General features: G+C 33.7%; 2 protein-coding genes and 1 long non-coding RNA gene across 6 annotated transcripts in view; all 3 read left to right on the forward strand.

Moving 5' to 3' along the window:
- The window catches only part of LOC148233103 (uncharacterized), a 247,369-nt gene that overhangs the window by 180,170 nt on the left and 43,207 nt on the right, over window positions 1-23,992 (forward strand). The gene's annotated exons all lie outside the window — the stretch shown is intronic.
- On the forward strand, window positions 1,738-19,418 carry Pc (chromodomain protein polycomb). 2 transcript variants are annotated; one of them, XM_088190526.1, is made up of 3 exons: window positions 1,738-1,859; window positions 2,168-2,439; window positions 17,684-19,418. In XM_088190526.1, exons 2-3 carry the CDS (start codon window positions 2,371-2,373, stop codon window positions 18,593-18,595), a joined length of 981 nt encoding a protein of 326 aa, XP_088046652.1. In that variant the 5' UTR covers window positions 1,738-1,859; window positions 2,168-2,370; the 3' UTR covers window positions 18,596-19,418. The 2 variants fall into 2 exon arrangements, with proteins under 2 accessions (XP_088046652.1, XP_088046653.1); XM_088190527.1 differs by lacking the exons at window positions 1,738-1,859; window positions 2,168-2,439 and adding an exon at window positions 11,068-11,203.
- On the forward strand, window positions 20,676-22,795 carry LOC148233105 (alpha-L-fucosidase-like). Its single transcript, XM_088190647.1, has 5 exons — window positions 20,676-20,901; window positions 20,967-21,105; window positions 21,469-21,935; window positions 21,998-22,446; window positions 22,573-22,795. The coding sequence occupies exons 1-5, from the start codon at window positions 20,676-20,678 to the stop codon at window positions 22,675-22,677; spliced, it is 1,386 nt and encodes a 461-aa protein (XP_088046773.1). The 3' UTR covers window positions 22,678-22,795.

The raw sequence follows: 23,992 nt of genomic DNA on the forward strand, positions 1-23,992 counted from the left end.
GAGGCTAATTATACAAAAATGTTAATAGCATTGAAATATACATTTTTTTGTTTTTATTTTATTTTTAAACATTAAAACTGGTCTATATGATCAAAAAATAATATTACATTATATTGACACTACATTACGCAATCACTAATAGTAAATGAGTTCCAGTAATAATAACTAGACCAGTACGAATGGCTTAGTCCTCTTCAGCCGTATTTTCAAGTTGTCCATATTGAAGAGTTTACTGCCTCGATGTTGACATGCTATTAGAGCCTCGTTTTATGCTTAGCAGTAAAACTTTTTATAGCATTGGCGACGTCTTCGACACCTAGGTCATGATGAATGTCTTTATCGCGAACATACTGCGGAGCATTCACAATGTTTCCTAGCACGTAATTTTATTTTTGAGTCATATGCCTGTAAAATTGAAAGATTAAGTACGAGAACAGTATGTATATGGGTTCTAATTGGTTCATCTTTACCTTCAAATCACTGTTAGCTATAATTATTTTAATACTAACAAGTTTAACTTGATTAAAATATGATTTTTAAAAACTATAAATATATAATTTGGTTTATTAAGAATCAAGTTATAATTAATGTAATTAATTAAATCCCATAAAAAAGATAAGAATTACTAGTGTATTACTTAAGATTTAGAACAGCTTTAACCAACAAATCTTATATTGGACATTTTGAGATGGCTAATCATGCATTTAAATAAATTTCAAGTCATATAAAAAAAATTAGTAGCGGAAGCTGGTGCTTAGGAAAATTTTCTACTGGTCCGCCAAAATGTTTGGGAAGCACTGGCATGGAGGATTGCCCAGTCCGCTCTGGGTTCAAGGCCAACATATTCGTAGACAATATGCTTCTATTATTGACGGCCATTTTGGGCGTAAATTTATTAGTACTAATTCCCAATTCAACTTTTTCTCGGTGTATATATAATATTATATACTTATACGTTAGAATACAGCCACTTCATCAACGGGAATCAATAATGAAGCAGGCATTATTGCTGTATTCTCTTAGATAATGTCTTCCTCGAACAAAAATTTACAATATGACCTTTTTATTTTTAGTGTCCTTCTTTGATATTTTCAAAATCTGGTCACCTTATCTTAGACTTATGAGATCCATATCTTTTCGTATATTATATTTTTCTTGTCATTTCTTGTGCAATGTTTTCTAAAGATCGAAATTTTTTTAAATGCTAATCTCTCAACTCTAGCCTTAGTTTTTAAAGGTAATATGCTTTAGTTTTTCCTGTATGTTTATACAAGCTGTCTTAGTTTTTTAATTCAGATGATAGCATAGAATTTGTGTAATAATATAAAATTACACACCCATCTCTAGATGCATAATATCCGATAGATCGATCGGCGGACATGTTTGTTTTTCCGATCGACGCTCAACTACGCAATTCGCCTCGAATTGCACATGGCCGCCGATCTGCGTGTTTGCACCGCGGCGGCGACATAAAAAAAAGAAAGCGGCGCGCAGTAGGCATGTAATGTAATTCGATCGCCGCGGAGGGGTCACATAATAATGAAAAACGTAAAAAGAGACGCTCCGTGCGAGGGGCCTTCGACCCGGCGCCGGCGACGTTGCCAAAGGGAGCGAGGGGGCAGCGCCTTGCCTCCGATTGGCCAAACGGGACGCGGGGGCGCCGACGGACCAATCGCTAATCGCTTACCCCCACTTCCGATCCGCAGCGCTTGATGCGATTCACCGCCGGGGGGACTCAGTCTCGACGCGCCGGTGTCGTGTGACGGACGTTTACTCTGTGCCGAATTTTCGCTCAAATCGAACACAAGCATCGCGAGTGCCCTAACCTCAATATCGGACCTTGGATTAACTATATACAGGTTTTTATCGATTTATTTTGCATTCGATTCGATCGCTTTCAGGCTACTCGCGTATAAGTGTGGCAACGCAGCGCCGCGCGCGGGGTTGTCTTCCGTCTCGCTCGCGCGCATTGTGCATGATCGCCCATCTCCCTCTAGTGCCGGACGAGTCTATTATCGGCGGGAGGCGAACGGAGCGTCCCGTAGTGCTCTAAATTGCGCAAAATAACATGCGAGCCATACGAAATGACGCTCACCACTCGATCGATGCTCGGTTCTGTACTTCGATTCATATTTTTTTTTTAATATTCAAATGTTTCACGTTTCAGAGGCAATTGCTGCACTCGCGCACTCTGTCGGCGAAGCTCCGAACTGCTCGAAGCGGTGGGGGTAATACGTCACGCCAGTGCCGCGCCGGCTGTCGTTGCAGTTGAACGCATTGTCGTTTCACGCGGTGTTTGGCGCCAAATTCGAATCGGATATGTCTCGCTGCTGGGGTAGGGGGTGTTGATTCGTCAAAATTGCGGGAAGCATGGAGCTCGGGATGGCCGGCGACAGGGTGTACGCCGCCGAGAAGATAATCAAGAAGAGACTAAGAAAGGTATGCGCGTGTGTTTAAGCGCCGACCCTATTGTGTCCCACCCCAATTGGACGTGGAGCGTTTTTTTTTGCTAAATTATGCCGCATTGGCGTTTCCGATCCGCAGCAGCTGTTTTTTGTTTATATAATTTTTGGCGGCAAAATCAGTTTGACGTTTGCACTATTGGGTTCTTATCAGATAAACGCACTTCGCTGCGAATTTAGTCGAGAAAAGTACTGTGCCAAAATCTACGACACTGAAGAATCCCATGTATATCTAATTATAATCTAAACACGACATTGGAGGTTAAAACCTATCTTGAAAGGTAAAATGGGAAGACATTTATGAAACACTGAATTAAAAATTAGAGCTCAATCAAAAGAATTGGTCATATCATTCATAAATATGGTACATCTTAGAGATTAAGAGTGATCGTTCTGATAGATTTAAATATTTTCAAATCGTCGGCATATAACAAGTTCAAGTGAAGCACTTCAAAACATCTTGAATACCCTTTTGAGTATAGCGAATCATAAACAACTTAAATGTTTACCATAGAATGTCGAAAAAATCGAGTTTTTATTATCACTCGTGAATATCAAAGCATTGGCTACACTAGTTCGTCATGAATTTATATATTTAAAATGACACAGTAAACACAACCAACACTACTAATTAGTGAGGCACTAGACCGAAATGGGCATCTATTTCATTAATTCTAAACAATTATTACAGCAATAGATGTCTGCGCGACCTAGCTTGATTTTATTTTAATTATTCATTTCTGAGATTAAGAAAACCTTATATTTGCTATCGTTCGGAATTTTATTGATTTAATAATCACTAATTTCGATCACCCAGACACGATATAAATTGAATAACACTACTCCGTATGGGATTTGATCCCAGGTCTTTCGTATATTAGTCACCACTAGTTTATCTTGTAGGCCTAATAAATAAATTAAGGAAAAACTTAAAAATTACTGAGTTAAAGATTTGAATATTAAATATTAATGGAAACTACAATTTATAATTATTGTAAATCTTCCATTGCATCATGCCACCTACGTTAGCCCAATGCGTTACAACGATTTAAATACAAGAGTCTGGTGTCTCGCTACACAAAAATAGTAAGACACCAAACTAGTCGGTAAATCAATGACATATATTTTATTAATTATAAACTAATTAATACAGCTTGCAAACATCATGTCATGCACGACCAATTTTATTTTTAAATATGCATCACATTATTGTAATACTTTAATAAATCAATAAACTTATATTTACAAATGTTATACAAATATATAGATTATATCATTCTTAAAAAAAGCTACAAATAATTAACTGAAAAGTTAATAAAATGAGAAATTATCTAATATGCTCCATATACATAAATATTGATATATGCTACAGATGATCCAATTCGCGTTTTCTGTGTTGGCAGCATTGTAAATTAGATAATACAAGATCTGAAGCAGAGACGCAGATTGGGTGTTAAAGCAGCAGGAAGTTGGTGCTGATTTGTCGAGGAAAATGAGGCACATTTCCACCTTCTGAGTATGTTAATAAGCAAAATTACCGCATATAGGACGAAGAAAATCTTCATGTGATTCACGAGAGATCATTACATGCCCAAAAAGTGACTGGTGCGCATTGTTGTCAGGTGGCGTCATTGGGTCTTACTTTTTTGAAAACTACGAAGGTCGGATTTGAATAGTAAATGATGAGCGCTATAGGCGCATGATAACATTATTTTTGACTGATGTTGGATCATCTTTTATATATTATTGTATAACTAATTTAATCAAAGAGAAAATAAACAAACTAGTATTCATATATAAATAGTTTAAAACAAAGACAATTTAAATGCGCAATATATAAAACAATTGTTCCAAAAAACGAATTGTTTGCCCATTACTGTTGGATAGATTATGTGCAAACGAGCTTTAGTTAGAACAGTGAACATAACTTTCTACAACGAATCCGTTTTATAAGAAAAAATCCAAAGATTTACTTTACATAGATGCACAAAAAATTGTTTTATTGAACAAAGTATTTATTTAAATGCACATATCTCTTAAAATAATTCCCTGTTAAGTCGCATTTAAAACTTGATATAAAAACAATACATTGTGTGCATCTAATATTATTGAGTTTATCGAATGTTTCAGTTTTATCTTAGTATTGATACAATAATAAGAAAACAGTCATGTCATACCATATCCTGTATATTCTTGCACAATTTCAATGCGTCACATAATGTCATTTCCCATCGGAACGGTACTAAAAGTCGCGCTTACAAGTCTCATTTGGATTTAATCACATTATCATCGAGAGTCTGTAACATGTTTAGTACAAAGAGAAGGAAAGAGACAGTTGGCAAATAGAGCGCCGGCGTCTCCGTGGGAATCGACGCCACGTGGCGACATACGCAGGTGACGCGATCTAATGTTCTCAATATGTTTATATCAATATAAAACAATTAAAGTATACAATTAGATTATTCCCCAATTCGCTCGACGCTCTAATAAAAAAATCCTAGTGTTATTTTCACGGCTTTTATATAACTAGCATATATTCTAAGACCGAGGCGGTTATTTTTTTCTCTCCAAGATACGGTGATCATCATTTTTCAGTGTCACGTGGTCTACATAAACTTTATAAGCCTTATAGGATTATTGAAAATCTCGATTTTAGATCTCGTTTTAATTTTCTTCGCGACGAATTTGGCTCGCGAGGGAGGATTTGGGGTTAGCTCGCGATATGTAATAAATTCCTTATAGATCGGAGGGTTAGGGCCGTGCCTCGGGGGCTTTCCCTTGCAACCCCCACGTTCCTCCCTAGCCTGTTGTCCATTATCTATTTTAAATATCTCTCTCTCTCTCTTCTCTTTCGGGAGCGGGTGGGCGAAATTGGCTTTTCGGGACGGCGACCCCTAGTGCCCTACTCCTGGATAAAGGTTTTGTTTTGTTTTTTAAAGGCAGTTTTCTGGACTCGTTGGTTTTGTGGTGTTTATTTTTTGATTGCGTTGCCTTTGCTGTTTCTATGTGTTAGTAGGTAACTACTTGTTTTACCTATCAATGATAGAAAACTAGATGTAACCTGATTCGATTGTGTGAAATTAAGAGATTAACCCACTTCTAAATCAGTCATTTTGCATATAAATTATTAGCCATATCATTCTCCAAATTATTTGCCGTTCCCAGTAACCAAACGTAAAAACAATTATCGCTTTCCCTCCGCGATATCAGAGACACTAATTTTATTTTCTTTTGAGAGTTATCTCCGTAACCTCATTTCGGTATTTAATCTATCCTATTAAAAACACGGGAATATTGAGAAAATTAATAATTATAGTACAAGAATTTTGCCTTGATATTATGATTAATACCGCTTGTTTAGATATTTGGCAATTGACTATCGAGTCATATGTACATCGTTCCTATTTTTAATTTTATAATTTTTTGAATAAATATTAGGTATATTCAATTTCTGCATTTTAACAAAATAATTGCAATGTAAATTACATTTACTCGTTTTCAGCCCTATTATTTCAATATAAGTTACCACTTTGATTATTATTATAATGATTATTTCGTAATAATATTCATGTTCATCCAAATTTAAATCATTATTTTTCACACATGTTTACATGTACTTTGAGTATACATTACCGGGAGCGGGGCGCTCGGATTTTTTTTGCAGTTACCGATACTTTTCCTCGACTCTAAGAAACAACGTCGTATAGACGCTGTCAAAATTATTCGAAAAACTAATACAACAAATAAACCAGATAGTTACTCCAGATTTGGATTTAAAAATCGCCACGGGAAATGATTTAGCGGGCAAAAGGTACTGCAGGCCTTTAAAAAGTTTGGCACGATGGACTGCTCTATAAGATAAAAGTAAACCTACCGAACATAATCTATAAAATATAGTAGGTAGATACTTTCGCGTGAGAGTCAACGTGGAGTGCACGGAGCTGAAAGAGATCAACTCCAGAGCTCCATAGGAAAGTGTATTGGGACCTGTAATCTACCTAATATATACAGCTGACCTCCCGAAGATCGGTTCAGCAACAATAGCGACATTTGCGGACGATACAACTGTGATGGCTATTAAAAGCGTCAGATAACCTCCAGAGAAACCTTAACGGAATTGAACAATAGATGAAATATTGGAGAATGGAAGCAAATACGACGAAATCAACACATTAACATTCACGTTGAATAAAAATACCTGCCCAAATGTGTTGCTAAAGGGTCAAGTGTTCCAACACAAGAAAGAGGTTAAATACCTGGGAGTATAATTGGAAACAACTCTGAATTCAATTTCGGAAAATGCACTGGATGATGGGAAGAAGATCATAGATTGCACTGGAAAACAAGATACTAATGTACAAATCAAATATCAAACCAGTATGGACATACGGGATTCAACTCTGTGCACCCATAGGTTCCAAAACATAGTTCTGCGAATGATAGTCGATGCTCCCTTGTATGTTCCTAATGACGTTATACATAATGACTTGAACATTTAATTCATAAAAGACGAAATAACAAACAAATACACGATATACAGAGGGACTAACTAAACAAAATGGCAACCAAACTATTTGACTGTAGTAGATCTGATGACTTAAACAAAGACCATCATACATATCTGACATACAAGACAAATAATAAATTAGATTTTGTTACAATAAATATGGAGAGGCACCAATGGGATGTTTTCTTTACATGCCGATATCGTAATCAATACAACGTAATCAAACGACATTGTTTTACAACTTCTGAGAAGTGAGATTTGGACGAAATACATTAAAACATAATTTTGACCAATAGGAAAGCGTAAAATATCACTTCTGAGAAATCAAAAATCTACGTTAAAAGCAATAAAACAGTGTCGTCGCCATTGTTTTGGCTTGACATCTCAAAAACGAGCTACAAACATAAAATTGTACAGCATTCGCCTTGTAGGTTACTTTTTATCACCCTAAACTGAACTAATAAAGTTATCATTGCCATAATTTTTTACCTCTTATGTCCACGCAAGTGGAGATTGCTAATCTATGTATTGCAATGGAGAATATTGAATATTTTTTTTCATTGTAAAGTCTAGGTTGTTTTTGTGCTTTTTATTATAATATACAAATAGGATTTTCGTGATGAGTGTCCTCCTTTTATATCATTAATAAATTATATTTGCATCCTATACTAAAGCTTTCTTATGTATTGTGTCTATCTTAATATATTTATCTGTGACACATTCCGGGGCTTTATATTGAATTTATTGTAGTTAATCTTACATCAAAAGGAACCGCATAGTTTCTTAGCCTTTGGGCCGGATTTTTAGTAGTCGTAAAGACTTTTTTAGCAACATTTTACGATCATATTAACATAATAAGTATATCCTTGTGTTTAATTAAACATCAGTATTTATAAAATTTGTAACATTGAAGCAAAGTTGGTCATCTTAAAATTCTAATTGATTATGAGGCCTACATGTGTGCAATGCGAAACACATCTTTCGCTATTTCGTGTGGCCTACGTTTACCAGAGGCGATTTTCCGCCCAGAGCTTAATACCTTCCACTCTTTATCTGTCCACCTCCATCTCGCTCTCTTGCCATTTGAATAAATAAATAAAGAGCCCAGACCGACCTTCAGTCTGGCGCTCGCGGTCGTGGACAGCATCGCTAATTAGATAGAAGCAAGCCGACTTCTCTCAACATCTCTCCTCGTTGCCGTATGGCTGAACGGTCTAAGAGTGACTCTCAAATGCGTGATTATTGAGACCGCACGACTCTGGGATTTTATAGGAATTAGCAGCTTCGAGCAGCTCGTGCGTGACGCGACAGTTGGTATCGGCGCTTGAAGAATAATGAAATACGAACGAAATTGCGATTGTGAGATGGATTTATTTTGCGAATGTCATATTATATGGAACGTGAAGATTTTTTTTCATGACTACCATAAAATGTGCCGCTTCGAGAACATTCATAAGTTAGACCTAAACAAAAATTTAGCGAAAGTATTTGTACAACTGATTCTCTTTTTACACGGAAAAAACGGTCCGGAAGCTACCATGAAAATAACGTGTAAAAAAATAACTCCAGTTATGAAAATGTGAGATAGGTTCCTTTACTTTACATCAACTAAAAATTATTTGTAACCAAGTTAATAAAAAAAATTGTCCGTTTGCGTTAATAAAAAGTAAAAAGACTATAATATAATTTATGCCAAGAAAAAATCGTTATTTATAGCTGAATCAATAGGCAATGTCTTATTTTCAATGATAGTTCAAGGATTTTGAACTATTTATTAAATTAAATACCATACAGTAAACCCCCGCTCAACGCGGGGGATACCTTTTGGACACAATCGCGTTAAGCGAAATTCCGAGATCAACGGGAGATTTTTGAATAAAACATTGTAAAACTCGAATTAAATAAACATTAATAATAACAAAAAGGCATACGTTAAACAATTAATACTTTATTCATTTTGTTCCACGTTGCTAGATTCTACGGTCTAGATTCCCTTGTTTGGTCTCTACGTTTATTGCGCAAAATTTGCCGATAACAGGCAAGTAATGCGTTACAGCCACGTTTAACAGCACTCACCCGCTCGTAATTTTCGTCTTTCTCTTCTAACAATTCCATGCATTGATTGTGAAGAGAAAGGGCGTTTTTGGTGGTTTTAACAGTTAAATTTCGCACGGGGACAGGTTCAGGGTCATTTTCTAGGGACGTATGGCAGTCCATTTCCTGCAGCTCTTCGATAGTCAGGTCCATAAATAAATGTTGTGTCATAGATGGTCCTTGGATGCTTTAAATCCAGAAGCATTCTTCTCTATGGAGATTAACGTACGTATTGACATTCGTTTCCAATAAAGTCTAGTCTCGTTCGCATAAAAATTAAATTTGGTGAATAATTTCCTTTTTCTACTATTTCACGAAACTCCATTGGATACTTTTCAGCTAATTCTACGTCTGCACTTGCCGATTCATCTTAAGGTTATGCAAGTTTGATCGTTTTCTAAACCGATCAAACCAACCTTTGCTTGCTTTAAATACTTCTTCTCTTCCATGTTGAGATTTTAAATGATCCTAAAGACTAAGTGATTTATTCATTAAATATTTTTTTTAAATTGTCGGTCCCGATGTAACGAATCCGCACTCGCCGGGGTCGCAATGAACGGGGGGTTACCTGTATTTAACTAAAAATAACATATTTAATTATAATATGCATGGATGGCATAATTTATATTTTAGTGTAATAAGATTAAATAAATTCATGTCTTACTTCTTCTACATATTCATGAAACATAACATTCCTCCACATAGTCATGAAAGATAGATTACATGAGATTTTTCTAGTCAAAAAATAATGAAAATCGCTTTGATACTATTACAGAAAATATGCAGATTTGTGTGTTTTCAAGAAATTCAAGGTTTCAACCGCGAAAATACGTGCAATTACGTAGGGTTTTACAAAATGTCTAATGGCTCTCAACATTTTCGCACACGTGTATACACATAATGGAAAACTCAGCGGGAGGCCGTAACTTTCGAACCGTTCATTCACAGAAAATAGTTCTTATCGTTTAGATTTTTGGAATGCGACGTTTAGTCAAACCACTTGTGCTAATGAATTATATGCAGGCGTGTCAAACTTACACTAAATCGCGGACCAAATAAGTTATTTTCAATTAAATTAGAGAAAAACATTTACTCGCGGTCCACTTATTTTGGCTGGAGACATGTTAATTGTTGAAATTTACTACCTCAATACACCACGATGTATTATATAAACCATTATATAAAATTTATCGTGATGCGAATCCAAAATGGCTAGCCTCTGACTCATAGATAATTTAAATTGGGGTTAAAAATTCCTCTTGTTTGTTGTATATATCCATATCTACGCTACTGTATGATATTTCAACCGTTTTGATATCATAACGACATTTTTTCACTATAAATTATGTCACAAATTGAGAGAGGCGACGTTGGAATTTATATTTGCTCATCACAAAACATATTTAATTTTCTAACATATTACAAATCAACGCTAAAAAGAAAATTACATATCCGTTTCCAACTATCGGAAATATATGATCAAATCAGTAGTTTATGAGTGAAATTTCGCCCAAATTGCCTGTGATATTTTCGTTAAATAAAGCACTAGTTATTGTAAAAATAACGTAAGAATTTGCCTTTACGGTCTAACACACTTGATGTTTCTTCTAACAATTTGGCGTTGCGCGCCTAATTTTTAATTTTCTTACTACATACACTAACAAGACCGAAGAAAGATTAATTATATAGTGGATTGAGCAGTGGTGCCATCTCAATTTAAATATTTATAAATAGCTGCTACCGATATTTTTTAAATTGCACTGAAATTCCATAACGAAAATATATAAATACATTAATTAGCACTGTTCATGCACAGTATGATTTTATGAGATAACGCATCATAAATTTCCCGAACCAGGCTTAACGCATCTGCAGTTGAGACATCATAACATAAAAAAAACAATTAACAATGATGATGTTAAATAGCGGATTAGAGCAACACTTTCCGGCACCGAAAAAAATCAGAGCACAGGTAGTAAGTAACGACAGGGGAAAAAGAGTCGCGCGAATAGCCGCCAGCTGTGGCCGCCGTGCGCATGCGCCGCGCGACTAATGCACATGCATCGTCGCTCGCCGTTGGTGCGTCAGTTGGCCGGCGGATTTCCGCGCGGCCGCACGTCCTGACCGCGAGCTTCGCTAGGTACTGCAAAACTTTTTTTATATCAATCACTCACTCTTTATATCCGTATTTTTTTTTTTATTCAAACCCGATTTATAGAGACCTGTTCGAGTTATCTTATATATAACTCAGCTAAAATTGCGAGTAATAATAATAATTATGTGCAGTGAGAATAGCGTGTATATAGTTTTACCGTTGGGGCTGTGCCGTCGGTACAAAAATGTGGGGTCGCTTTGCTGCTCGCACTAGTGGTTGGTTTAGTTCGGTTGGGTTGGGTTTTTGAACGCGTGCTAGTGATGTGCGAAAAGTAAATAGGGTTTTTATTTACTTTACCTGTTATTACCGGCGTAGGTCGTGTATCTACGTGGTTATACACATACAACAAACCTTTTTAAAATCATTTTTGTCTATAGAAATACGATTTGCCATGTTTTATCACGATAGTGTCATTTTGCATTAGTGTTGGTGTTTTGTTCTCATTTTTTTGTAATATAATACATCATGTTATTTGAACATGTTATTATGAAGAATTCTTAGTAGAGGTTCTTTCGTGTTCCAAGAATAGATAAAGGACATTTCTGACTACCTGAAATGAAGGTACTTGCGATTTAACTGTCCTTGACTTGACAGCAAAATAGATAAATGCTCTGTGTTTTTACCCAGTCAATTTTATTTATCTTTTTCATATGTATTGTATATAAATCCATAATGAAAATTCCTTTTTTTTATGTCTCCTCATCTGTAAAATAGTGAGTAGTCATAAAAAGCGTATACTCAATTATCACTGAGGCGAAACTACAAATTTCTAAAGATAACCATTTTGTGTGACTAAGTTTGCCTTTGCCTTTGAAAACATAAAATAATATAAACCACGGCAATTGTTATGCTATTATCTAAACATTCTAAACCAAACTAATATCTTAGTTTCAATATGATTCATTAGCTTTTAATACTCCGAAAAATATTATTTTGACTTACAATCTTCACTCCGTGCACTCTAGAAATATTCTATTGCCCATTACTAGGGATTCCAATCCCGGGATCCCGAACGATTTTCAATACCCGATGAGTCCCGGGATTATAAAACATAATCCCGAATTTTTCGGATTGGTTGATTTATCAAGCACAATCGAATTATTATTGACAACATCGTTATATTTCGTGTACAAACTTGCGCGAGTTGCACGTGTCATCTGTGAATCTTTGAGGCTGTGAGTCTAAACGTGCTTTTTCAGCAGCAGGCTGCTTAGGAACCAAAATCAGATCAAGGCTAAATGATAAAACACTTGATGCTTTGATGTTACTTCGTGAGTTTTATTCAAAATAATGTTTTCAATTAATTGTCTATGAATGTACACAGGTATGTACATACATTGTCAAAAGTTCATTTTTTTCTTCTCAAATAAATATATAAGACCTTCCCTTTTTTATTTTTATTATATTATTTTTTATTTTAAGTCCAAGACTAAAATTATACGTACTTTATACATTGTACGTTATAAAAAACGGATGTAAAAATATATTGTATTATTCATTTTAAATTATTTTTATCGATAAAATAACATGAAAATTATCCCGGGACTGGTCCCGGGATCCCGGGATCGACTAATTGCAATACCGAAATCCCGGGATCAAAATTTTGACCCGGGATTGGAATCCTTACCCATTACTAACGACTTCGTGTAACGTGGTTTGTTTCTTCTTTGTAATATATTGGATTAAGGAGATTTTTTATGATGCTATTTAAAACATATCACTTACCAAGAGGAAACCCTATAATAAATATAATATTCAAATGATAAAAAATAAATAAATCTATTCTCGTCTGCGATTCAAACTCACAACATATAAGCAATGGTCCTCTATAGTAAAAACTACAATTTTATGATCCTAACCCTTTCCGCTCGTATGGTGCGTGAGACGCACCAGTACTTGGGTCTATATTACTCGTCAGGCGCGTCAGACGCACCGTTTCAATTAATGAAATATAACGTCGATTTTTGGGTATTTCCTGTGCATGTTTTGAATGGCGTTTTTGCAGTGTTGTAGACAAGAGTTTCAAGAGTCATACCTTATCAAAAAAATATCATTTTTACCTGAATCAAGCCGGGGAGAGCTTATTTATCGGGATAAGTCGGGGTTTTTTTGATGACTAAATTTAACGGCAGATTTGCCGTAGCTTCTCCCAAAGGCAGCAGTTGGCGATCACCTTTCGGTTGACACGCGTCGGTGACGTTTTTATTACCTATTCTGTTTTCGACAGTGGCTCGGTTGTCCGTAATTTGTGTCTAAGTGAAACTATATATAGTGACTGATAATTTTGTTTAATTACTTATTTGTAATTTTATTGTGAAGTTATTGTAAAGGTATTTTTTAAATATTATTGTGAAAAAATAGTGCTATGGCTAAATATAGTGATTGTGAAGATATGTTTTGTAATGATAGTGTATAATCGTATATTGGGCGACAGTCAAATGGGCGATTCAAAATGGGCGACAGACAAACGGGCGATGGTCTTTTGGGCGATACAATAATAATGCATTACAAATAAATGTAATGCAAATCATGATCTTATAATTAATTAAATAATTAACGTAATTAAATACATACGAAAATATAAGTAATATTTTTTAGAAAAGAATTAAAAGATGAAAACATTATTCGGTCTAAACAAAATATAATATACCTACATAAGATATATGTATATGTATATTTACTTATCATTTGTGCATATTTAATCATAAAATTAATCACTTAAACAGTTTGATTTTTTTATTCAAGAATTTAAGAGAGTTACTCGATATCATAAAACACTTAGGCTAAAGTCGGTAATTTTATTATAAATACCTACCAAAAAAATGTTTATAGTGGGACGCGAATTTTTTTTATGTTTTGAGCCTTGGAAACTACTGTGAGAACAAACTTTTGGAATTCCCAAAAATCGCATATTTTACAGTTATCTATTTTAAATTAGATAGGATTGTTATATATAAATATAATAACACAGAACTATCGCTGATAAGTGTTTATCGTGGATTTCGCCCTTTACGCGATTTTTTTATATTTTGAGACTTTTAAATTACTGTGAGAACAATCTTTTGGAATTTCCAAAAATCGCATACTTTACCGTTATCTATTTTAAACTGGATAGGGTAGTTATATATAAATATAATAACCCAGAACTAGCGCTGATAAGTGCTTATCGCAGATTTTACCCTTTACGCGATTTTTTTATATTTTGAGAATTATAAATTACTGTGAGAACAAGCTTTTGGAATTTCCAATATAATTTTTCGTTTTAACCCTTTATAGGACACATATTTTTGTTTTATTTACATTTTTTAAAAATGAATTAATATCTTATTTGTCGTTTTAGGCTGCAATATTCTAAATTAAGTCAACTTTATATTGAATGGTAAACTGACCTACCAATGTACGTTATCACGGGTGCTCTTGTAACATTAGGTTCATTATTAAAAAAAAAACATAGGAAAAATAAACCTTAATTTTGGTGGTATATACATGTACCACTTTGTTCAAGGTGTCCTATAAATAGTTAATGTATATTTTATTAATATTTACAATAAAGCAAGGCGTGCAAGTTTTTTTTAATTTCTGTCGCCCAATAAACCATCGCCCAATTGACCGTCGTCGTCGTATAAAATTACAAACAAATACATATTTACCATACAGCTATTCATTAATAAAAGTTTTGTCTATTTTTAATTAAGAAATATATAAAATAATATGACACTAACTGCAACGTTCCATTTGCCCTTCGATGGGGCGATGAGACTAATATTAGTTTATATAAATATAGATATCTTGTGGGTTTCTTTAATTATGGAAAAACGTACAATTTGTAATTCTGCGAGCGATGTAAGCTGGCTTCGTTCGCAGGTAGATATATCTAAACCTAAAACCGAGCGGCATATTGTTATTTGTGTATATTTATGGTTTAAACATTTTTCGGTCCCATAAATATTTTAAAAAGGGTCGTCACCCTATTGTGTTAATTTATTGTTATGGATTGCCAACCAATGGTACTTGAGAGAACCAAAAAAAATAAAAATGTAATTTAGAGAAATGCAAGTATTTGTTCTGATTTCTTCGTTTTTGATATTAGTTTATTCATAGTTATGCTCTACATATATAATTTTAATATTTAAAAAGAATTTAACATTTTTCATTTTTCCCGAGCTGGCGACATACCTAGTACGAAAACGATTACGAGTGCAAAGGGTTAAGGTCGTTATGTATTACGTCATTAGGAACATACCAGTGAGCGTCGATTAATTCGTAAAACCTTAAAGAAAGACTAAAAACGTAAGCGATCATTGTAGTAACACTTATGTCGAATTTCCACAGATCAAAACCTCTCTATACTTCATATGTGAGAGGTACATATTGTTAATAATTTAATTTATGCGAGGTGAAATCACTATCTTCGCAATCAAAAGAAAGTGTGCGCTTCCATTGCAACGCTTATAAAAGTGACGGTGATTTTTCTACCTAAGTATTAGGTTACTATTTTTATTGCTGCTTTACGATCACATCCCTATTTACCAACAATGGCGCCCGTTTTGCTAGTTTCCCTTGCGCTTATTTGCTCTCTTCTCTCTCTTTCGTGCGGTGTGCCCTGTCACGAACATTGGGTGAAAGCTCTCCTGTCAAATTGACACAATTGGCTTTACTTGTCGAGTATGCAGCTCGTTTCAATTGAGCGAAATTGAAAATAGATTGTATTTCACAAATAGATTGACATGTAATGGATCTATCGAGTATTTTGCTTTTAAAATTTTCAGTAAAAACTACATATAAGAATAGTAACGCATTTTATGTTTAATTAAACAAATCTTCAGCTTTTAATTAAAAGGCTTAGCACTTTTTCTGTGTTTCGCGAGAATTTTGTGCAACACAAAGTTATAACAAAAAGATATGATAATTTTTTAATTAAACGGAATTAAAAAACAAAAATTTACCGAAAGTTCTGCATTGTATTGGTTCATATGTCAAAATTATTTTATCAGTGGTTTTCAATCTGTGGGTCGCATTAGATAATAATTAATATCATAAAATTTGTTTTATTCTATTTTATTTTATCTCTAGCTTAAAAAAATATTTACAAAAACAATAAATACAATCTTGAAACTCAACATAAATAAAAAAAAATAAAAAATGCTGGTTTTGATGATTAGTTGACGAAATGCATTGATTTTGTTTTATGCGTGTCGCTGTTTCACGAGAACTTTGCGCAACAGAGTTATAACAAAAAATTCGGTCATAATTCGGTCTTCCATGGATTAAAAATCGTATGCTTATAGCTCTGTCACGCTTTAAAAATAATTTAAGGTCAAGATTTATTATCATCTCTTGTTTATACAAAGAGTTCTTTGACTGTCCCTCACACGAAAAATCAGCTGGGGCAATAAAAATAATTATGCAGTGAAATATTTTTTTTCTTAAAGTACAAACATTCATTCATAGACGGCAGCACAAAACGCATTAGTTCTTGCAAGTAGATACTATTGGACCCGTCGTTAAACGTCAGAAATCATAAAAGATAGTCACTACCAGTCCCATCGATTAACATCAGTGGACGAAGCCGGTAAATACTACCCGGCCCGTTGGTTAAAAGTGTTAATATACGCATATAAATTTTCTTTCAATATTAAAATGGTTTTAATTAGAATTCTATAAGATCTCTTTGGCGGTGATGCAACCATTCATAAGTCTTTAGTCCACTGAATTATATTTTATAAGGCTTATCATCTCGATTCTCGTTCAATTACCCATTGTTCTCATGCATTATGCTACACAATTATATTTTCATCATTTTATTATTTAGCAGCTAAATAACTAGTTTTAACTGAGCAATTTTTTGGATAGTCCATGCATTTACTAGTCTTTCTTCAATATGCGTTTGTATAGGAGACAACAAATTTTGCGTTTTAGTTTACATATTAAGATATGTAAATACCCCCCTTATAATCATATTTTTATATATTTTATTGCAAAACTTCTATGGTAACCATTTAAAAATCAATAAAAACAAGCTTTCCATTATAGGTACATATCCATTAAAAAATATTATTACTCTTTTATAAAATCAGACAATTTGTTGTTATTATAAGTTATTAATATGTATAAAACTTTTTTACACAATATTAAAATAATTGGTAAATAAATTTAGCCAAGTTTAAAACCAATAATTCTATATAGGTAGATCTACTATAAATATAAAATAAAATAATTTTATTATTTTTACTTAAATGTTTGAACATAATTGGTAAAGAAATTTATTCAGCTTTAAAATTGGTATAATATTCATTATCTCATATGTGACTAACTTCATGGATTCCACAAGAATTTTGGTGTTTATTATATAAATGCAAAATCAGTGTCCATAAAACAATTTAATTTCCTAATTCAAATCCAGATATTCTTATACTTTCAAAAAATTGTTATATATTTTACTAATTATATATTTGTCTTTTTCAGAACAAAGTCGAATACTATGTGAAATGGAAAGGATGGAGTCCTAAATACAATACATGGGAGCCAGAGGAGAACATCTTGGACGCTCGGCTCATACACAGCTTCGTGATGACTCGCGGCGAAGGCGGTGGTCGTCGTGGAGCGCCTCGCCGGCGACCCCCATCCCCTCCTTCGCCTTCCAGCTCCTCCTCAGAAGACAGGCCCATCCTCCCGGCTGGCACTAAGCGCAAAGCCGAGGTCCTCTCCAAGGAGTCAGGCAAAATAGGCGTCACAATAACCACTAGTCCCACCGGTCTTACTCCTAAAGCGCCGCTGCTCCTCAACAACAACTACCCTCACAAGATCAACGGGAGACACCATCTGCCTTCGTCTCATCCTCCTCAGTCTCCTTCACCACCTCACATAATGAAGGAAATAATAGACACAAATTCATTATTAAATGACCTCAAGAGTCAAATGCCATCTCCGATTAATCACAACAATCACAAAATTAGAGCCATATCACCTCCTCTCACGATCCACATTAAAAACATACCCCCGATTCCGCCTCGAGTCGGATTAACATGTCCACCTAATGGAGCTGCACCCAAATCTGGAGCCGGAAGACGGCCACCTCACTCGCCTGAATCTGAAACGCAGACGCCGGCGTCTCGACCGGAATCGTCAGGGCCTGCTGATCCTCCACCCGGCATAATAGAAGAAACTCCCACACCTACCGCTCCGGAAGTTGCTACGTCCACTGCAACCGAACCGCCGCCGACTCCGAAGTACACGGCAGCTTTTTGGTTAGCTCGGAGTGCGATAGCTAACGAAGTATTCATCACAGATGTAACCGTTAACACCCAGACCGTCACGATACGCGAGTGTCGATCCGAACGTGGGTTTTTCAAATCCAGAGACTTAAATCCTGCGTGACTTCGGCACGAGTCACTCGGTGACCTCAAATCTGTGTTTTTGCCCAGCGAACAATGTGATAATTTCGATACAGAGGAAGATTGGTGCATCGGAAAGACTATTGACGAAGTGTACTCAGCGTTGCTCTCCGACGAGGAGTCTCCAGATTGTAAGCCATGAACGAAATATTAGTATTAGGGTAAATTAAAAGAAGTCGAGGCAGTTATATGATTGTTAACAAAAAGATGATTCGAATGCTCTTCATTATAATTTATTTATTTAAAAATTGGAGAGTTTTATTCACTCTGACTTCCCGATTGTAAAAGTCAGAGTGAGAAATGCAAATTGCCCTTACTATTTGATTTACCCTTGCATGAAAGTCAGGTTGCAATGTTTGTTTACGTTTTATCTAATTATCATTTATGTTTTTGTTATGTTCCTTAATTTTTTGATTTGTATGTATAAAAAGATTGATGACCAAAAAATTTAGATAAAATGTGTATAATGATTTGTAGATACACACTATCTTGTAAATATAGAAATTATAATATGTACAGAAGAACCATTTTTATTGTAGAAATGATTGTTAAATTTTCTGTATAATGTACAGCGTTTGTTTAATTTTAAACGATATTTATTACATCGGTGACTAAAAGTGATGATGATATTTAAGGACGTAAAACTAACTATAGTCATTATATAGATTTATTGTGTCAAAGAAAGAAAAGGCCTTGCGCAAATGTACAAACTTTTTTATTACAAATTTACGATATACAATCAACATTATAATACTTAATAGACATTTTTAAAAAAAATAATAAATGATTGCTCAAATCTGAACAAATTTTTTTGTATTTATGTCATAAAATTATGAATTTCTCACTGCAAGTCAATATTGATCGTTAATTTGTTACTCACGAGCAAACTCTCATAAATATATATATATATAGGTACTATATATTTATATTAGAAAACTTGAATATATTTGTTTTTAATAATTTTATTGAAATTATTATAAAATCTCATTCCTCATAGATTATATGATAATATATTATTATTATTAAAACGCGCGTCAGTCATTTGTCGATTTTTAATTTAAACTTTTATTGTTAGCGTTTTTACAGAATTAATATAAAAACAAGAAACGGCTGTAAATAAATTGTATATTTTAGTGAAATTATTTTTAAAATTTGTTGATTGTATGATATAATGTGATGTGAAAATAAAACGATATAAAAATAATTTACTATTGCTTTTTATTGAAAATTTACGACCCTATAAAATTTTTATTAACTTTAAAATATCGAATTAAAAACTTGAAGCCGTTTTAGTATTCACAGTGATAATGTATATGATTTGAGCAAGTTATCAATTATCTACTATTATTAGGTTAGCATTTAAAAAATCATTTTGCCTTAAATTTGCATTTATTAAATCGAAGCACATTGACCATGTAACAATCATTTTTAAAGGTTTCGATACCGGTCCAGGTAAACGATGAAATATTCCAAGCAATATAGGTGTTTTCCTCAATAAAAAAATTAAATTATTTTCTTACGGTAAGCTCAAATTCCCTTACTTTTATGCACTTTTTATTAATTCTTTGACGGCTTATTTTTAGCTCGAATCTAGTTTCAAGTTTTAAAATCTTCATTGTAAAATTACATTTTTATTTTACAAAAATATTTATTAACCAAAAAATATTTACTTTATAATTAAATATTTGAAGAATATTTTTAAATCCAAAAATGTAAGAATATATTATCATTAAAATTCCAATATATAATCACACTTTCAATTATGATTTTTATGACTATACTTACAATAAAAAAATTATTTCCATGTTTAATTATTGTTGAGCAATATACTTTGAAACCGCCATAAAAATATTATTTAGTAATAAATAGTGATAATCATATTTAATAGACAGATACTGACTTTTTTATTGTCAGTAAACCAACGACAATAGCCGTGGTCAGTATGCTCTTGTTAGTTTATATTCAAAGATCATAAATATTTATAAATACATATAAATAATAATATTTATTACATATCAGTCTAAATAAAATTCAATAAGGTAATTTTTTACAGTATAACCACAATGTGGACGAAGGTGATCGGCTTTTTATTTCTAGTCATATGTAGTGGAAGCTCTGTTTCGTCGACGATTATCTCAAAATCTGGACCTTATATGCCGACTTGGGACAGTTTAGATAAAAGACCTATTCCTCAATGGTTCGACGACGTCAAATTTGGTATATTCTTGCATTGGGGCGTTTATTCCGTCCCCGGAATGGGCAACGAGTGGTTTTGGAAGAGATGGAAAAGTAGGTCTTTAAACACATCCAAGTTCTGAACTGATTTGAAATTTGATGTGTTTTTTAATATTCAGATGGTGTGCCTGAATATGTGGAATACGTTAAAAAGTCTCGTCCGCCTGGTTTTACTTATCAACAGTATGCGCCAGAATTCACGGCCGAGTTCTTCAACGCAACTAATTGGGCAGAACTATTTAAGACATCTAACGCAAAGTAAATTATTATATACTGCTAGCTAATATTGATTTTACATACATACATATAATTATAATATTAGCGGTAAATACCAATATATGTATCTCTTTTTTAATCTTAAGATTCGAACAAACGCATACTCTGCATTGGCACTCCGTTCCTAGCAATCATATGACGCCAAATAAAACATTCGTATAATAAAATATAAGGCCACACACACTTAACTATAAGGCAAGACACATGTCAAACACAGTCGAAATATAATAATTAATATTTTCTCCCCAACTGCTATTGACTGCTATTATTAAGGCATTGTTTACGTTGTTGTCGATCAAATTCATTAATTGGTTGCTTGCTAATACATATTTATTCATATTACAGATATATAGTACTCACGAGTAAGCATCATGACGGTTTTACTTTATGGCCATCGAAGCGCGCCTTCAGTTGGAACGCCGTGGACGTCGGACCTCACAGAGACTTAATTGCAGAACTATCAAAAGCTGTGAGGGAACAAGATATAAGATTCGGATTATATTTCTCTCTTTTCGAATGGTTCAATCCTATGTATTTAGAGGACAAATCCAATAATTTCAGCGAAAGTAAGTTTGTTGACGAAAAAATGTTGCCAGAACTGCAAGAATTGGTTTACGATTATCAGCCGGATGTTATTTGGACAGACGGAGCATGGGAAGCTGAATATAAATATTGGAAGTCAACAGAATTCCTTTCTTGGCTATATAACGATAGTCCGATCAAAGATAAGGTTGTCGTCAACGATAGATGGGGAAAAGAAACTCCTTGCAATCACGGCGGTTACTACACATGCTCCGACAGATATAATCCAGGTCAGATATCTTCTTATCTAATAACTTTTATACAATATTATACAACTCACGTTTGTTTATAGGTGTTTTGCAAAAGCACAAATGGGAAAATTGCATGACGATCGATAAAAAATCGTGGGGATACAGAAGTAATGCCGAACTGTCCGATTACATGTCCGTCCTTGAACTGATAAAGGAACTTGTAACTACTGTTAGTTGCGGAGGAAATTTGCTGATGAATGTGGGTCCAACGAGCAACGGTATTATAGCACCAATTTTCGAAGACCGTTTGAAGGGTTTGGGCTCATGGCTGGATATTAACGGTGAAGCTATTTTCAATACGAAACCTTGGCTGCATCAAAACGATTCTTTGAACGGTGACGTTTGGTACACACAATCAAAGACAGGTGATGTTTATGCCATTTCGCTGACATGGCCTAAGATGAATACGCTACCACTTGGTGATCTTGTTCCGATGGTTTCAGAACAAACTCAATTTGTTTTACTTGGAAACTCTGAAACGCCTTTAAAGGTTAGTTTATACATAATTGTACCGTAAATGAGGGATTGAAAAGAACTGTACTTTAAAATATCTCAATGATAGCCCTGATTTTACTTTTCATGAACTTTTTGAGCAAAATAAATTTGTAAATTTCAGTGGGATAAAGTTCATGTCCACGTATTGGTGCAGTTTCCAGACAAGGGCATCGTGAATTCTAGCTTGAGTTGGACTCTTCGTATAACCAACCTTAAACAGCAATAAAAATCTCAATTTTATATTTTAGAAATGTATGAAAGATATATTTTAATAAATAGTAGATTAATGTACTTAACGAAATAAAAAGTTGTAACATATATCATTTGGTCCGTTTATAACTATATAATGAAATGACACATAAAACAACCATACATAAATAAAATAACACATTATTAAGGAGCTGCTCTATTTTATAGTATAAAAATCATAGATATTTCTAAATATTTTATTATAAAAATGATACATATGTACAAGGAATAAAACGATAAGATAGTTTGTGATATATGAACTAAACTTATGTTCCATTAATTTATATACTATTATATAGAGAAATTTAAATGTCGATATCAGGCGGTGGAATTAAAATGCTAGGTATTGAAAGTTCGAGAGTCTTCTTTGGTGTGTCGAATGGCAATCGTTCGTCAAGGTGTTCGTTCCAATTTGCTCGATACAGGAAACTTAGCTTTTTATGACTGAGGTAATGAGCGATTATTATTGCCTTGCAAAAATTTGTGGTTATTGTGCAGTATTAGGTGTCTTACACAATTACTATACCCATTGTTGCGCTACCCTTTCGTTGTTAAAAGCCACTAATTATCACACATTCGCCAAATTGTTTAAACAAAATTACAATAATATTTCTATATTCCATATTTTTCTAGCAAAAAATTAAAAAAAAAACACTGATGGATTAATATACATAAAATTAGAATTTAACATTGTTCTGTTATTAATCAATGTTTTATTGAATTTATTTTATACAGATTTTTTTTGATAATAACACTGAAAAATTTTCGGAATAGATTGAACCCACGCTCGCAACTCGATCCGGCGTGTTATCTCAACCTTTTATCCCATTCTTTGCCGTTTAACATTCGCTATCGCTTAAAATGTTACTAAAAAGCAAGCAATATAATGTTATTCGCCGTCATCATAATTCTCTATTTTATTAGAAACGCAAGCTCCCGCTATATGCACTGATGCTGCGATATTTAGATTCAAAGATTTTACAAATAAAAAATACTCCTCGCATTTCATTTTGTAAGCCGTCGTCGTTTTTCGTATAATTATAATTATTAATAATAAATACAATACATACTAAAAAAGTGTTTGATCAAACTTTTACAATTTAATATTATATGATATACCACACAATATTAAATTGTAAAAATTGGATCAAACACTTTTTTAGTATTTTGTCAAAGCATGCATTTAAATGAAAAGGAATTTTCTAGATTTTTTTTACAAATAAAATTTGTATGTAAAAAATAAAAAGTATTATTCATAAAATAAGCTAATGGTTTTTGTAATTTTACTTATG

The sequence above is a fragment of the Plectrocnemia conspersa genome, unplaced genomic scaffold, assembly GCF_051122295.1.
Source record: "Plectrocnemia conspersa isolate PC_06_02 unplaced genomic scaffold, ASM5112229v1 ptg000008l, whole genome shotgun sequence".
Classification (NCBI taxonomy): Eukaryota; Metazoa; Arthropoda; class Insecta; order Trichoptera; family Polycentropodidae; genus Plectrocnemia; species Plectrocnemia conspersa.